Consider the following 16,272-nt stretch of genomic DNA (forward strand, 5'->3'; position numbering starts at 1 on the left):
GAGGTAGGAAACTAAGGCTGAAATTCAGTAGTATGGGGAGTCTAACCTAAGATAAAGAACTGAGGATGGTTATAACTTGAATTCAAAATTTATTAGCTATTAGCTTATAGAGAAGGAATACTGAAAAGAGTGAGGGTGAGGCAGATATCACAACTGAATCTCCACCCCGAATGACTAGAATGATGGTTTTGGAAACCCAACATTGCTATGAAAAGCAATAATGAACTATGGAAATGTGGTTAGATATATGTAATTTTGGTTACCAAGAATATGTTAAAAAGTATATCTTTTTTCATGCCCCATTTATACAATGCCAGGTTCTGGTATAATGTTAAATATGATACTATGTTAAACATGCTATTCATTTTATTTCCAATTGATTACATTTGAAATGTCTATCTATATTACCATTTACCAGTAATGATAAGTGGGGTAATTTAATATTTATATATGTATTGCTAACTTAGATAAAAGGATTACCAGGTGGGCAAGAGTAAAAATTGATCTCCTATATAGCTCAGGTTTCCTACTTCCTTTCCATTCACTAACTTTAGTTTTACAATGAACCTTGAATTCCTTTGAGCAGTTAATAGTACACATTTCTCAACACACCTGTGGGAATGCTCTAAATGCATTCTAACAGGACAAAAGTGGATATGAATTTGTGTGCATATACATGTATACTATTAATAATAATAGTATACTCACATATGAATATGAATATAGATGCAGATAAAGATATCTTTATGGTTAACCACTGAAAATCCAGTAGGTGAGCAAGGCAAAAACTAGAGATTCATTATGTAGCTAAAGCTGGTTTGCAAAGATGACATGTATTATGTGACCAGGAAAATGTAAAAGGAGATTAGATGTGCACTGGAATGTGAAAATGCATTCTGGTTGGCACTGTACAAGAGTACAAACAAAATAGGGATCCCAACACTTGTGAATTACAGCACAGCAATAAGGCTAATCTTATACTTTATGGGTGAACAGAACTTTTATAGATAAACAGAATGGTGATAACAACAACAAAAATAATATAGTTTCTAAAAGAAAAAACTGAAGTTATTAAAATGTACTTAGAAAAAAATCAAGATGTTGAAAATTTTTTCCATTATGGCTTTTAATATTCTCAGCAAGAACCCCCACAAAAGTTAGTGTAATAGTAATTATTATTAATAAAAGTTGAAAATAGGAAGTATTGAAGGGGCTTTAAGATTTTATTTTGTTTCAACAAGTTCAGGTAAATCCATTTCCATATCAGAAAAGTACACAGAGAGTCTCATGGACACAATACAAATACTTTCTTGCCAACTATTGTGGCTCCTAATTGTAATCTCAACTACTCTGGAAACTGGTTTTGGGAGGACAATGGCTCAAGGCTAGCTATGTCAAAAGGTGTAAAAGGATGAAAAAAGGGCTTGGCATTATGGCATCCACAATATGGGAAGTACAATAGGAGGATCAAAATCCAGTATAGCGTAGGTAAGAAGATAAGTCTATTTTAAAAGCAAATTAAAAAATTTAAATTTGAAATGTAAACCAAAACATGATCTGCCAGGTGCTGGTGGCTTACTCCTATAATCTAGTTATTCAGGAGACTGAGATCTGAAGATTGTAGTTTGAAGCCTGTCCAGGGAGGAAAGTCCATGAGACTCTTGTCTCCAATATAGCTGAAAGTAAAGTTGTGGTACAGTATTAGCCTTAAGCAAACCTCAAACCAAAACCAAACAAAACCTCCCCCCCCAAAAAAAACTCAGGGACAGTATGCAGGCCCTGAGTTTAAATTTTGGTACAAACACACACACACACACACACACACACACACACACACACACAAAATCTCCAGACCCCCAAACCCCACATTATTTTATGTAAGTCAAAAGGAGTAAAAAAATAACAGTTCAATTTTACATGATCTCAATCTAACTCTAAAGTGATAAATTATAGAACACATACATAAAAACATAAAATAGTCATCAGTGACTCACATCTATAGTGCTAGCTATGTGGGAGTGGAAAATTGGTAAAGTCACAGTTCAAGGTTAGCCTAGGTAAAAAGTTTCTGAGACTCTTTCTCAATCCATAGCTGGGTGTGGTAGAGCCTAGCAGTCATCCCAGCAGGAGGCTGAGATTGTGAGGATCTCAGTTACAGAATAGGTTGAGCAAGAAATATTTTCAAGATCCCGTTTCAACAGAAAAAAATCTAGCCATGATAGCCTGTGTCTGTCATTTCAGCTATGGTAGAAAGGACAAATACAAGGGTCATGGTTCAGAGTGCCTGGGCAAAAAGTGACACCCTAATTTCAAAAATAACTATGGCAAAAAGGGCTCATATGGTACAATACCTACCTATCATGCACAAAAACCTGAGTTCAAAAAAAAAATCCCCCAAGCCACAAAAGGACTTGAGACTCTTTTTTTTAAAAAAATATTTTTTATTGTCATTAATAAAGGGGTTACATGATATTTGCCAGATAGAAGGTGCATTACTTCACATACATTGATACCCTTTCACATGTCTTGGTCCCCATTACTCTCCTCCCCACCCCCCATCTTGGTTTTCCCCCCCTTTCCTATCCAATTCCAAATAACCAAATACAAATATATCCAATATATCAGATAACAAAGTGAGATACTGTAACAATATGATATAACCAAGGGATAGCAAAAGAGATGAGCGATAATATAGTACATTAAGGACAACAATCATTCATTATATGGCTTTTGTTTCAGTATCATGGAGGTCCTTTCAATTAGCTTCATACTATATGGCCTTATGTATCAAGGTTTTGCTCTATTGCAAATCTCTGCTAGTAGAGCCCAAGGTTTCTACTGATTATGACAAATTAGGGAAACCATTGAGCCTAACTTCCTTAGAGTCTGGCTTACTTCACTTAATATGATTTTTTCTAAGTCTTTCCATTTCCTAACAAATTGGGGCAATGTCGTTTTTTCTGACAGCAGCATAGAATTTCATTGTGTACAAATACCACAACTTGTTGATCCACTCATCAACTGAGGGACATCTAGGTTGGTTCCATATCTTTGCTATGGTGAATAATGCTGCAATGAACATTGTTGTGCCAGTGAATTTAGTATGCCCTAGTTTCTGGACGGTTGGATAAATGCCAAGTAGTGGAATTGCTGGGTCATAGGGGAGCTCTATGTTTAGCCTTTTGAGTCACTGCCATACTGCTTTCCATAGTGGTTGAACGAGTTTGCACTCCCACCAACAGGGTAGTAGGGATCCCTCCTGGCCACATCCCCTCCAGCACCTGTTATTATTAGTTTTCCTGATCTTGGCCATTCTAACTGGAGTGAGGTGGAATCTTAGAGTTGTTTTGATTTGCATTTCTTTTATGACCAGAGATGTTGAGCATTTCTTCATGTGTCTATAGGCCATTTTTGTTTCTTGTTCAGAGAAGACTCTCTTTAAGTCTTTGGCCCATTTTTTAATGGGATGGTTGTTACTTTGGAGATTAGTTTTGGAGTGATTCAGTTTTTTGAGCTGTTGATAAATTTCAGATATGAGGCCTTTGTCCGTTGTTTGGTTGGTGAAGATCTTCTCCCACTCTGTAGGCTTCCTAATTAATTTACTAGCTATGTCCTTTGCCATATAAAAGCTCTGCAGTTTAATGCAGTCCCACTTATCCAGGCTTTCTCTGATTTGTTGTGATTCTTGGTCCTTATTAAGAAAGTTTGGACTTGAGACTCTTATCTCTAATTAACCTCCAGAAAACAGGAAGTGGGACTTGGCTCTAGAGTAGAGTGGGTAGGCTTGAGCTGAAGCACTCAGAGACAGTGAGTTTAAGCCCTATGACCCCCCCCCCGACAAAATCTTCCAATATTATATAATATGAAATGATAAATATCATCCTAGAGCAAGATACTTACCTTACAAATGTGTTTATAGACTATAAACAAAAATCTAGTGTTTATTTACCAAAATAAAGCCTTAATAGATATCTAAAGCAAAAATTCAGGCCAAATCTGTGAACAGTATCATATATCTCAAAACAAGGACATCATATTTTGTCAAACTAGTCAGAGACCTGTACCCAGCCAAGTAAAATGCAATGAACCTACAAGTCTGCTGCACAACATGGAACACAACAATGTCATCAACATCACTGCTAATTACTATCATCACCATCATCATTATGGAAATTATACATGTGCAAGGCAAGTGCTCCACAACTGAGATATATGTTTAGCTGTGTGTGTGTGTGTGCCAATCCTGGTTTTGAATTCAAGGTCTAGGCGCTATCACTGAATTTTTTCGCTTAGGGCCAGTACTTTACCACAGCTTCATTTCTGGCATATTTTCTGACATATTTTGGAGATACAAGTCTCATGAACTTTCCTCTGAAGGCTGGTTTGAATATCCTGAGTAGCTAGAATTACAGTCACAAGCCACTGGTCCCTGGTCTAGAATGGGACTGTTAAACTAGGCTATTACAAACATATAACTACAAAATGATGCTGAAGTTAAAAGAAAAAAGCTTAATGTACCATAATAGTACCACTTGTCTTATACGTCCACAAGTATATTCAAATGGAAAGCCAATTAAAGCCAGACTCTAGAATCTAGCACAGGTGTGATTCTCTTATTTGCATAAGAATTAAGGTATATGTAGTTATAATAGGATGCAAGTAGACTGCTTGTATACATGGCTATACATGACCTAAAATATCTCGAATGTATGTTCTATGAACATCATGAAGTTAAAGAGGCTTCACTTCAAACTTAAGTTTTCTTTTTTATTGAGGTTGGTTGCTGCTTGAGAACAAGTGGGATCAACAGTAGGTTTGAGTGATATCATGTCTTAGGAAGTTGGATTCATCTACTGTATCTAGCCTTTACCATGCTGTTCTTTGTTACTCTGTACTATTGCTTCTAAGATCTCCTTACTCTAGTATGCCATCCAGACTGGTTCCTTTCACATTATACCTTACCAAATGCTTATGGATCTGATGAATCATACTATTCATTCTTTCACCCTGATATGCCAACCTTGCAAGGGTAATTTTCACTTAGGAAACTTGTAAACCTAAATGAATTTTGAATTTGGTATGTAAGGGTCAACAGACCATAGGCCAGAGGATAAATATTTCAGTACTGTTCATGGATGATTCCAGGTTACAAAGCAGAGTGAAGATGTTAGGAGAGACCATATGACATGGCCTGCAAAGTTCAAAATATTTACTCTGACCTGTTCTACAGTTTGCTGATTCCTGATTTAAAACTGTGAATGATATTTAGTCTTTTGAGGAACTGCCATATTGCTTTCGCAGTGTAGTAGTGATCCCTCCTGGCCACATCCTCTCCAGCATCTGTTATTAGTTTTCTTGATCCTGGCCATTCTGACTGGAGTGAGGTGGAATCTTAGAGTTGTTTTGATTTGCATTTCTTTTATGACCAGAGATTTTGAACGCTTCTTCATGTGTCAATAGGCCATTTTTATTTCTTCTTCAGAGAAGACGCTCTTTAAGTTTTTGGCCCATCTTTTAATGGGATGGTTGTTTCTTTGGAGATTAGTTTTGAAGTGATTCAATTTTTTGAGCTGACCCAGCAATTCCACTTGGCATTTACCCAATTGCCCAGAAACAAGGACATACTAAATCCACTAGCACAACAATGTTCATTGCATTATTATTTACCATAGCAAAGATATGGAACCAACCCAGATGTCCCTCAGTTGATCAGTGGATCAAAAGATGTGGTATTTATACACAATGGAATTCTATGCTGCTGTCAGAAAGAACGATATTGCCCCATTTGTAAGGAAATGGAAAGACTTAGAAAAAAATCATAGTAAGTGAAGTAAGCCAGACTCAAAGGAACATAGGCTCAATGGTTTCCATCATTTGTCATAATCAGTAGAAACCTTGGGCTCTACTAGCAGAGATTTACAATAGAACAAAATCTAGTTACATAAGGCCATATAGTATGATGCTAAATGTAAGGACCTCCAGGATATAGAAACAAAAGCCACATAATGAGGGATCGTTGTCCTTAATGTACTGTGTTATCTCTCATCTCTTTTGCTATTCCTTGGTTATCTCATATTGTTACAATATTTCACCTTGTTATCTGATATATTTTATATATGCTTAATTGGGTGTTTGAAGTAGGATATGGAAGGGGGGAAATCAAGATGAGTGGGGGGAGAGGGGAGGTAAATGGGGACCATGACATGAGAAAGGGTATCAATATTTGTGAAGTAATGTACCTTCTATCTGGTGAATATAATGTAACCCTTCTATTAATTACAATAAAAATATATAAAAAAGAAAAACAACTGTGAATGATATTGCTCAGTAGGTAGGTGTGAAAGTCTGAATTGGTTGTGTTTTAGAAAGGACTTTTATTCTTTTCACTTTTCCTCACCTCTTAGTCTGAATAGCTAAGATCAGACATAGTCTGATCCAAGTTCCTTTATAAGCACAGCCCAAGATACATCACTGAGGAATAAACTGATTGTACTTGTTTTTAGCTCAACCTTAGAGTCACCCATTAGATGTAAGGCTATTTCCAACATCTAAGGCATGCTGTGTCATATGGGATAAATGGACCTGGGTGACTTTCTTTAGGGGTGGAGAATGTCTAGCCCAAAGGCTATATAAGGCCAGTGAAATAATTTGGTATGTTACAGAACAAACAAGTAATGCTTCTTGTTGGCTGGAACACGTTCCATCTGCTTATGTTGCTAATTTTGCATGGCCTGTAATAATGACGTAAGTATACAAATGTTTCTTAGCAGAAAATAAGTCTCCCCATCCCTATTAGAGAATAGGGAACCTGACTCTTAGGCATATTCTCTTAAGATATCTGTCAAACCCTGCCCCTTTTCTTTTCACTTGATTTTCCTTTTTAGTCTGTAGTTCTTGCCATCTTGACAGATCTAATTCTCATTTGTTTACTGTAACTTTAGCAACTGAATGATGCCAAATCCAAGTATCTGCTTTTTCTCTCCCTTCCCACCCTGTTTCTGGCTATCTCTGCCCCATTTCTGTCTCTGTCTCTCCCTCTGTCTCTTTCCCCCTCCCTTCCTCCCTCCTTGGTCAATTGTAGGGCTTGAAGACAGGGCTTGGGTACTGTCCTTGAGCTTTTCTGCTCAAGACTAGTGCTCTACCACCTTGAGCAACATTCTATTTCCAGTTTTCTTTTTTTATTATTATTTAATTCTAAGCTGATATGTAAGGAAATATTTTTTTTTTGCCAGTCCTGGGCCTTGAGCTCAGGCCCTGGACACTGTCCTTGGGGTTTCTCAAGGCTAGAGCTCTACCACTTGAGCCACAGCACCATTTCTGGCCTTTTGCTATCTATGTGGTACCGAGGAATCGAACCCATGTCTTTGTGCATGCTAGGCAAGCACTCTACCACTAGGGTAAACTCCCGGCCCCTATTTCCAGTTTTCTGATGGTTAGTTGGAGATAACAGTCTTTTGGACTTTCTGTCTGGGACAGCTTTGAGCTGTAATCCTCATATCTCAGCCTCTAGAGTAGTTAGGTTTACAGCATGAGCCACTAGCACCCAGATGCTCTCTTATTGTGTAGAAGACACACACTCTTTGGATTTTAACATTATGAAGTTGTTTTGCCTAGTCTATTCTTTATGTATCCTTAGCTATGAGATTACAAAAACTACATTTTTTTTTTTTTTTGCCAGTCCTGGGCCTTGGACACTGTCCTAGGATATTTTTTGCTCAAGGCTAGCACTCTGCCACTAGCACTTGAGCCACAGTACTACTTCTGGCTTTTTCTGCGTATGTGGTTTGGGAGAATCAAACGCAGGGCTTCATGCATGCTAGGCGAGCACACTATCAGCAGGCCACCCTCCCGGCCCCCAAACTTCTTAATACTTAATCTTCAAGAGTTTGACATTATTACCTGTTCAACACTGGGAAGAATTAAAAGAAACAGGGACAAATCATCACCCTACTCCTATTATTCTGATACTAGCTTTATGATGCCATGGAAGGTGGCATTAACAGCATTAGACACTCATTCAGGAGGATAAAGAAATGTGAATGAGAATTTTCCATCATTTAGAGACATAAGGAAACAAATACAAAGACACACACACGTATATAATATATATATATATATATATATATATGCACTGTCTTGGGCTTTTTCCTCAAGGCTAGCCCTCTGCCACTTGAGCCACAGCACCATTTCTGGCTTTTTCTATATATGTGATACCGAGGAATTGAACCTGGGTCTTCATGCATGCTATGCAAGCACTCTACCACTAGCAAACTCCCAGCCCCCCCCCCTTTTTTTGTTTTTGTGGGTCGTGGGACTTGAACTCTGGGCCTGGGCACTGCCCCTAAGCTCTTCAGCTCAAGGCTATTGCCCTACCTCTTGAGCCACAGTGCCACTTCCAGTTTTCTGGTGGTTAATTGAGATAAGAGTCTCAGGTCATTTTGTGCCCAGGCTGGCTTTGAACCATGATTCTCAGATCTCAGCCTCCTGAATAGCTAGGATTACAAGTATGAGCCACCAGGCCCAGCAGACTTATATATTTATAAAGAGAATTTTCAGATAAAAGAAACACCTGTTTTTAATAAATCAAAACAAATTACCACAACATTATATAAATGTAGCAACGAATAGTTACTGATATTATTACAAAACTAGTAGAATACACAAATTGCAAAAACAGGGTTGGGTACATGCCTAGCATGCTCAGCCTGGGCACAAAATGACCTGAGACTCTTATCTCCAAATAACCCCTAGAAAATGGGAAGTGGGGCTTGGCTCAAGTGTAGGGTTGTAGCCTTGATCTGAAGAGCTCAGGGACAGTGCCCAGGCTGAGCTCAAGCCCCATGACACCCCCCTTCCACACACACACACACACACACAAAGATATCCACATTCTGAGAAGTCCAGAGAGTCAGGTACATGGCTGTTAATAAAACAAATTTATGGAATTCCATATTAGATTCCATAGGTGCTAGTATGAATTCTCTATATAACAGGGGTTTATATGATAATGAATCAATTAGAAATCACATCAGTAAGTTTCAGTTTATTTTGAAGAAACTTATAAGTACCTGGAAACAGCTTACCTTTGTTTTAGCCATGTAAATTGTTATTCAAATCCTGAATTGCCTACTATTCAGGGTGATTTTAAAATTCTAAGATTAATTCAGGCCAAGTAGCTGGTATGTTTTCATATATAAAAGTTTATATACTTTTAAAATTAAGAAAAAGGACCTCACAGGCCACTTGAGTATACTATTAAATTTTAAAAGTTCCAAATTTAAGATGTCTTATTAAAATTATCTTTATAAATCGTCATTTTTCCAACATTAAGCTTAAAATAATCTCTTCAGATACTAAAGAAAGCTATTTTACAGAAAAGAGTTAGGAGACTAAAAACAAACTGATATGGGGCATATTCAAAATGCTAGAATATTACCCATTATAAAGATCTTATTCAAAGTGAAAGTTTTGGAGCTTGGAGTGGAGTGTGGACTGGTTATTATGTACATGGTTTTAGATTCAACCTTAAGAACAAAGTCTTTCCTGTCAAATCTTATCACTTGTATGTTTTACAATCCTAACATTATTTACTACTACTACTACTCTTATTACTACATTTACTTACTTCTGAGACACTTAATGAGGTATCATGGGGTATCACAAACTAAGGTTTGTGTTTTCTATTAAAGACAGTAATTCCTGATCTGTTATAAATAAACCAAAAGGTTGGTTTACAAACAGCAACATTAATCTTGTGATTTACTATGTTTCCTTTAGGTTTTTTGCAACATATCAATAAGTTAGCAACTTTGTTTTTGATGTAACATTTTGAAGTAAGAATAGTCCCAAAGGTCCACTGCAGATTTCTGGGTTGTCTGTAGCATATGATACAGGATTTTTTTTAACTCACCTCCAGATGCCTTTGACCTTTCTTTCAACTTTTCTGCAGCCATTTCACCATAACTGGGAAGTTCTGACATCTTCACTCCAGATCGAGCTTCTGCTATTAGCTGACGAGCTCTCTCTCTCAGCTGCCGACGTCGCTCTTCATCTTGCTGCTAAGATATATTGAACAGTTGCCAACTCAGTAATTGACAGAAATGCAATTTCATTTTCAATCTGATCATCATGATAGTAACTGGTTTACAGCATGGTGCTTGCCCCACATTATAAATAGGATGCTCTATATCAGTTGGATGTCACACCATTTTAAAAAGACATCCTAGAATCAGATTTTTTTAAACTGACAAATTATTATAGCAAAATACCCATTAAAAATTCAAATTAAAAAATGTTTGGCAATACATATTGAAGAAAACTCAGGAACTATTATAATCCAACTTTACAGAAGTCACAAGACAGAATTTAAATTAAAATCTTACTATTTAAAGAATAGAGTTTAACTATTTTCTAAGAGAAGCATTGAGCACTCATATCTTTGATAGCAGCAAATAAATTGATCAGGCATAAGAATGGTATTTTTTTCTATGGAGTAGGAGTGGGAATAGATTAGTACATAAGTGTGATTTAAAAGATGATCAACAACAATAACCCAAATGATATAAAGATTCTTATTTGGCTATTCCATCTTTTCCCAGATGAACAATGAAAAAAATGTTAAAAGTCTAACATGGGTTTTGAATCTACTAAACTAAAATTAAGAGTTGTAAATAATTAATATGAAATTGTTTTGTAAGCTTGGAAGCAAATAAAATAAGACATAAGTATGACAAAACAAAGACTGCAATAAGCTGGCTCCAGTGTATTTTTGTAGTATTATCCCTTACTATTGATCTCTTAACCTCACAAAACCTTATGTTTATTTACAAAGAATTACATGTAGTAGGTAGTTTCATGTACCTGTGGCTTTAAATGTTATTTTTTCTTCCTAGACTATGTATTTTTTTTTTATTATTTAACTTCTACTCACTCTTCAAGACACACACGCACACACGCACGCACCCACATACCAATAGTGGGGCTTGATTTTAGGGTGTGAGTGCTGTATTTGAGCTGTTTTTTTTTTCTCCCCTCAAGGCTAATGCTCTACCACTTGAATCACAGTTCTACTTCTGGATTTTTAGTGGTTAATTGGAGATAGGAGTCTTACAGACTTCTCCTACCCAGCCTAGCTTTGAACCTCAATCCTCAGATCTCAGCCTCTTGAGTAGGTAGGATTACAGGTGTGTTAATTTTTTCTTTTAATACTTGTTAAATTATACCCCTGTAGACACATGTACTTCATAATTAAATTGAGCTACCAAAAGGCATGAGCTAATTTCACTTATTTGCTTCTCTTGATTCTTTGATTCTCTGGTCTTTAATACAAACCTTGGTAACATGCTAGATGCTATACACATGTTAAGCATAGATGAGTGATATACTTCAATGGTAAAGCACATATCTAACATGTGCAAATACCTGAGTTCAATCCTTAGCACTACCCACTCCAACAAAATTCAAACCTGAAAATACACTTATTTCAAAAAGCTTATAACCATAAGGAGCTTGATCAAAATGTCCCAAGAATTTGGCCTAGTGGTAGAGTGCTTGCCTAGCATTCATAAAGCCCTGGGTTTGATTCCTTGGTACCACATACATAGAAAAAGCTGAAAGTGGTGCTTTGGCTCACGTGGTAGAGCTCTAGCCTTGAGGAAAGCACAAGGACAGTACTCAGGCCCTGAGTACAAATCCCAGGACTGGCAAAAAAAGAAAAAAAAGAAAATAGTTTTGGTTAAGAGGCAGACAAAAATCACCACATTTTTTTTTGAGCTGCATCTCAAGAATGAGGAGGATTAGGAATGGGTAGAGATGGGAGTTACTTTAACCAGGCCTGATATATTCATATTGTGCTGCAGCAGTCTTATTTTCCAAAGACAGCTATACTAATATGTTCCGTCTTACATGCTGTTCTTATAGAACTGAGGTAGAGTTTGGTGGTATCGCGTTATCTAGCAATCACAAGGGCCTGGGTTTTTATCCTTAAGCCCACATGTTGTTATGCAGCCAAAACTTGCCACTGTCTCAAAAAGAAGTGGCAGTGGCATTTAATCTATTTGGGCTTTAGTATACAATAAACAGAATATGGACCCATGTTACAGATGATTTCCAAGGTTAGGCCAAAAAAGGACATACCCACTTGGAATTCTTCCATTCTGATAAGCACCATGACATGCTGTGAGAAGCCCAAGCCCCAGCCAAGTTCAGCTTTCGATCATCAAGGCCTAGATGTAGGACATGTGAATAAAGAAGCTTTCAAGCCTAGGGAGGTAGCTTAGTGATAGAAGTGTTTGCCCAGCAAGCTTGAGGCTATGGTTTCAATCTGTAGTATGGCCCCCTACTAGCATGGTACATAGACAAAGCATCCTTACAGAATCTGAGAGCCTATTCTACAATATTAAATTTGGGATACATTATTACATAATTGTAGCAACTGAAGCATATATTTAAGTAATACCACAAAGATTAATTTTTAGTTGCAAGGGCAAGACTTAAAGAAACACGGTAAACAGCAAAACAAGGAAACAATCAAACAAATTCAGAACTGACCTGGTCACTTTAAGAAATTTGTTAAGCAAGCAAAAAACTAACCAATCATCACTACTACTATCACCACCACTACCACTACTTAACAACCAGATGCAATATACTGTCCTACATACACACTGATTTGGACAAACAAACTCTATCAGGAATCTAAGATGATCACATAGCAGTATTTCATTGTCTTTTGATAATATATATATATATACAGAAAGAAATATGTACACATAAACATATACATTGAAAGGGTTGGAGGAACTATATAAAATTGTCCTGATGAAGATTTCTGAGTGTCAAAATATAATTTTTTTTTTTTTTAGTGCTAGTTGCTAGGCTTGAAACTCAGGGCCTAGATGTTGTCCCTGAGGTGTTTTGCTCAAGGCTAGCCAGCACTCTATTACATGAACTGCACAGTTCTACTTTTGGCTTTTTGGTAGTTAACTGGAGATGAGTCTTATAGACATTCCTGCCTGGGGCCGGCTTTGAATCTGACCCTTAGATCTCCTCCTTTTGAGTAGCTAGGATTTACAGATGTGAGACCCTGGTGCCAGGTTATAATGTGGTACCATTTTTTTTTTTTACTTTTAATTGTTTTCACTTTTAACTTTCTATAATATAGTCCTAATCAAATTTATTTTAATATATGAATCTTGGAGAAGAAAGGAAAGAGAGAGGTATAGATTTTGAAAAAGACCAAGTGTTAGAAAGAGAAGCTTAATTGTAGGTAGAAGAGTACTTTGTAGAGATTATAAGACTGATGATGTAAAAAGTATATTTTATACATGATCTCATTTAATTCTCACAATCTTCCTTTCAAGTCTCCTGTTCTCCCCCTTTCCAATATTTAGATGTCAAATCCCAGGAATCCAGAGCTAGAACTGATGTCATAACCAAGAATTCAGCTTATGTCTGATGCCATGGCTTTTGCTCTTAACTACCAAACCATTTGATCCCCAAGCACCAAATTACATGACCAATTGAGGAAAATTGAGCTTTTGCTAAACTTTCATCTTTCAAACTTAAGAAAATTTAAGAGCACTAATAAAAATCATTATTTGATATGCCTTAGGCAACTAGATTTAAGTGAATTTTACTGTATGAATAAATTCCAATTCTGAGGAATTGCTGGTTCAAACTAAGTTATTTTAAATGAGTTAAATGATTCTACCTTTATAAATATGAAATGGGAACCTAATTTTATTCCACAAGCCCTCTCCCCAACTCCATTCTGCAAATGTTGCTGAGAGCTTACCATGAGTGCAATTTAAAGCAGGCAGTCATTAATAAAACTAACTCTAAAATACTAATTACAGACATTTTATCAATTTCCATGTAAATTATTTGTTTGTACTTATTTACCCATCATTGTTCCCCTTACAATAGAAAAAATGCAAATGAACAAATCAGAATGCAGTCCTAATGGGGCTTTCTGTTTATAACCATTAGCCCAGAGGTGTGCTGTAATTCAATTCTCAAGTAGCAAGATTTAGCCTCATTAACAGACTGCAAGGGGCAGGTTACAACTCATAAAACCCTACAGTAAACAAAGTTTATGGACAGAGCACAAAATCTTGAGCCTGATTGACAGAATTCTAGTTCCCTATCAGATTGCCTTAATTTACTTTTCTACTAATGTCCTAACACCACAGAGACAATTTTGCTTGGGCCTAGAGCTCTCCCCTGGGATGGCATATCTGCATTGTTTGTTTTCTCACCCTTTAACTTCCCTCAAGACAAAGAACTGAGAAAATAAAAGTTAATTGCTGAAAGTCATCACAGACATAGCTAGGTGATAGAGTGCTTGCCTAGCTTGCACAAGGTTCTAGGATCAATCCTCAACACTTCAAGGGTAAAAAAGTCATGAAGAAAAAGCTTGTAATTATACCACTTAAACTGATTATAATCAGTTTAAGTGATCATGCTAATTTCCAGTTTATTAATCTCTAGATTTATTCTAAATAAAATAATTTCATTTTAATTTTTATACATAGGTTCCATTAAAAGTTATTTTTGTTAGGTCAACAATTGGGTGCAGTAGCAGTATGCTTCCCTAGTCTGAATAAGACCCCGAGCAGAATCCCCAGCAAAACACACACACACACACACACACACACACACACACACACACACACACACACACAGAATTTGTACAGTAGTATTTAAATAGAGGAAAAATATTTACGCTTTTTTTTTTTTGCAAAAAAGTCATATTGTCTATGTTCAAGGAAAACTTGACTAGACTAGGGACAACGATCATTTTATTATGTTAGTATAGCATTCAAAATAATTTCACCAAATATGTAGTTAATACTTCTGATAATGATAATTTGCCTAAACCTATCTAAGTACAGAAATGTGTTTTTATATCTGCTCTGACCATTCTAAAGTCAAAAGAAGACTAACACATTGCTATAATTAAATCATCTGTTTATTAGGAGTGCTGACAAAAAAGCAAGACATCTTTTTGCTGACAGCTTATTAAAAGGAAAAGTACACTAAAAAAATTCAAGTTTAAGTAAGTTTATTGGGATTAAAATCAAATGGCTCTACGCCAGTAGCTGGTGACTCATACCTGTAATCCTAGCTTCTTAGGAGGCTGACTTACGGAGGATGGAGAATTGAAGCCAACCCAGGCACATCTCCAAAATAACCAGTAAAAAGCTGGGCATCCTTCATATGGTAGAATACCAAAAGTAAGCAAACATGCCAAGTGAGACCATGAGGCTTTGAGTTCGAGCCCCCCAATCCCTCCCCCTCAAATGCCTCTTGCCCTTTTCTATACAGTATTATATAGGATAATCCAACTTTATTAATACACATGCATTCTTGGTAGGGTTTGATGGTAGCTGTGTTTTGAGAAAGGGCTCCCTTTCCATGACTGTCTCTAAAATTAAAACAAGCTTTTGAGAAAATAAGGTTCTGTGTGTTCACATAGATATGTTCTGTTTGCAACTTAGTGAGATAGTTATTGATATCCTACCTTGATCAAAATTGAATCTCAAATATACCACCCAAGGTCATACATATTATAAATGGCAGAGTCAGAAATATATTCGGTATCTGCTTGATTTCCAAGCCCTGGTCTTATCTACTACAAAACTTGTGTCCAGAACATTTGTTTTTAAGGCCTTAATGTTTTTCAAATAATAAAAGTTTTTTTTTACATGTACTTATGATGTACAAATCAGTTTAATTTCTCCTTTGTGCTACTGAATAGAGAGATAATGAAAAACTAATTTATATTCATTTAAAACTTAGGTTTGCAACCTTGAATCATAAGCCTTTAAGAAAAGTATAAAATGTAGCACATTTAAGCTTTGCTTTCTTTGCTAACATCTTTAGGATAAGGCAAAAGTTCTGCTATGGTTCAAGAGGAATCCATATTTCAATACACTGCAAATATTCAACTAGAGAAGATGGATCAAAATAAACCATTCTAGACACAAGTTACTATTTTCCTTATCATTCTGAAATGGTCTACAATCTGCTATAGATAGATGCACTAGCAAAACTTGACAATTTAAGGACAAACTCTTCAAGAATAAGTAATGTAATTCCTTGTTTCCTTTCCATAAAAAATGTATTGGTATGCAATTTTTATATTTCACAGTTCACCGACATCTAGGCAAGCTTTCTTCCACTGCTTCAATGGTGCTACTTTTAATTTTATCCTCCTTAGTCGTAGTAATTAAAGTGATCAGCAGTGGCATCCCAGCGGCTTTGACACAG

The 16,272-nt window shown here is 36.4% G+C and overlaps 1 protein-coding gene across 1 annotated transcript in view; it reads right to left on the reverse strand.

The window, feature by feature from the left end:
* Ehbp1 (EH domain binding protein 1) overlaps positions 1-16,272 on the reverse strand; it is a 283,776-nt gene that overhangs the window by 56,999 nt on the left and 210,505 nt on the right. Inside the window, exon 16 of the mRNA XM_090336837.1 lies at positions 9,911-10,058. Coding sequence (XP_090192963.1) covers positions 9,911-10,058 — 148 coding nt within the window. The remainder of the gene's footprint in view (positions 1-9,910; positions 10,059-16,272) is intronic.

This window comes from Megascapheus bottae, chromosome 7 (genome assembly GCF_031878675.1).
Source record: "Megascapheus bottae isolate mThoBot1 chromosome 7, mThoBot2.hap1, whole genome shotgun sequence".
Classification (NCBI taxonomy): domain Eukaryota; kingdom Metazoa; phylum Chordata; class Mammalia; order Rodentia; family Geomyidae; genus Megascapheus; species Megascapheus bottae.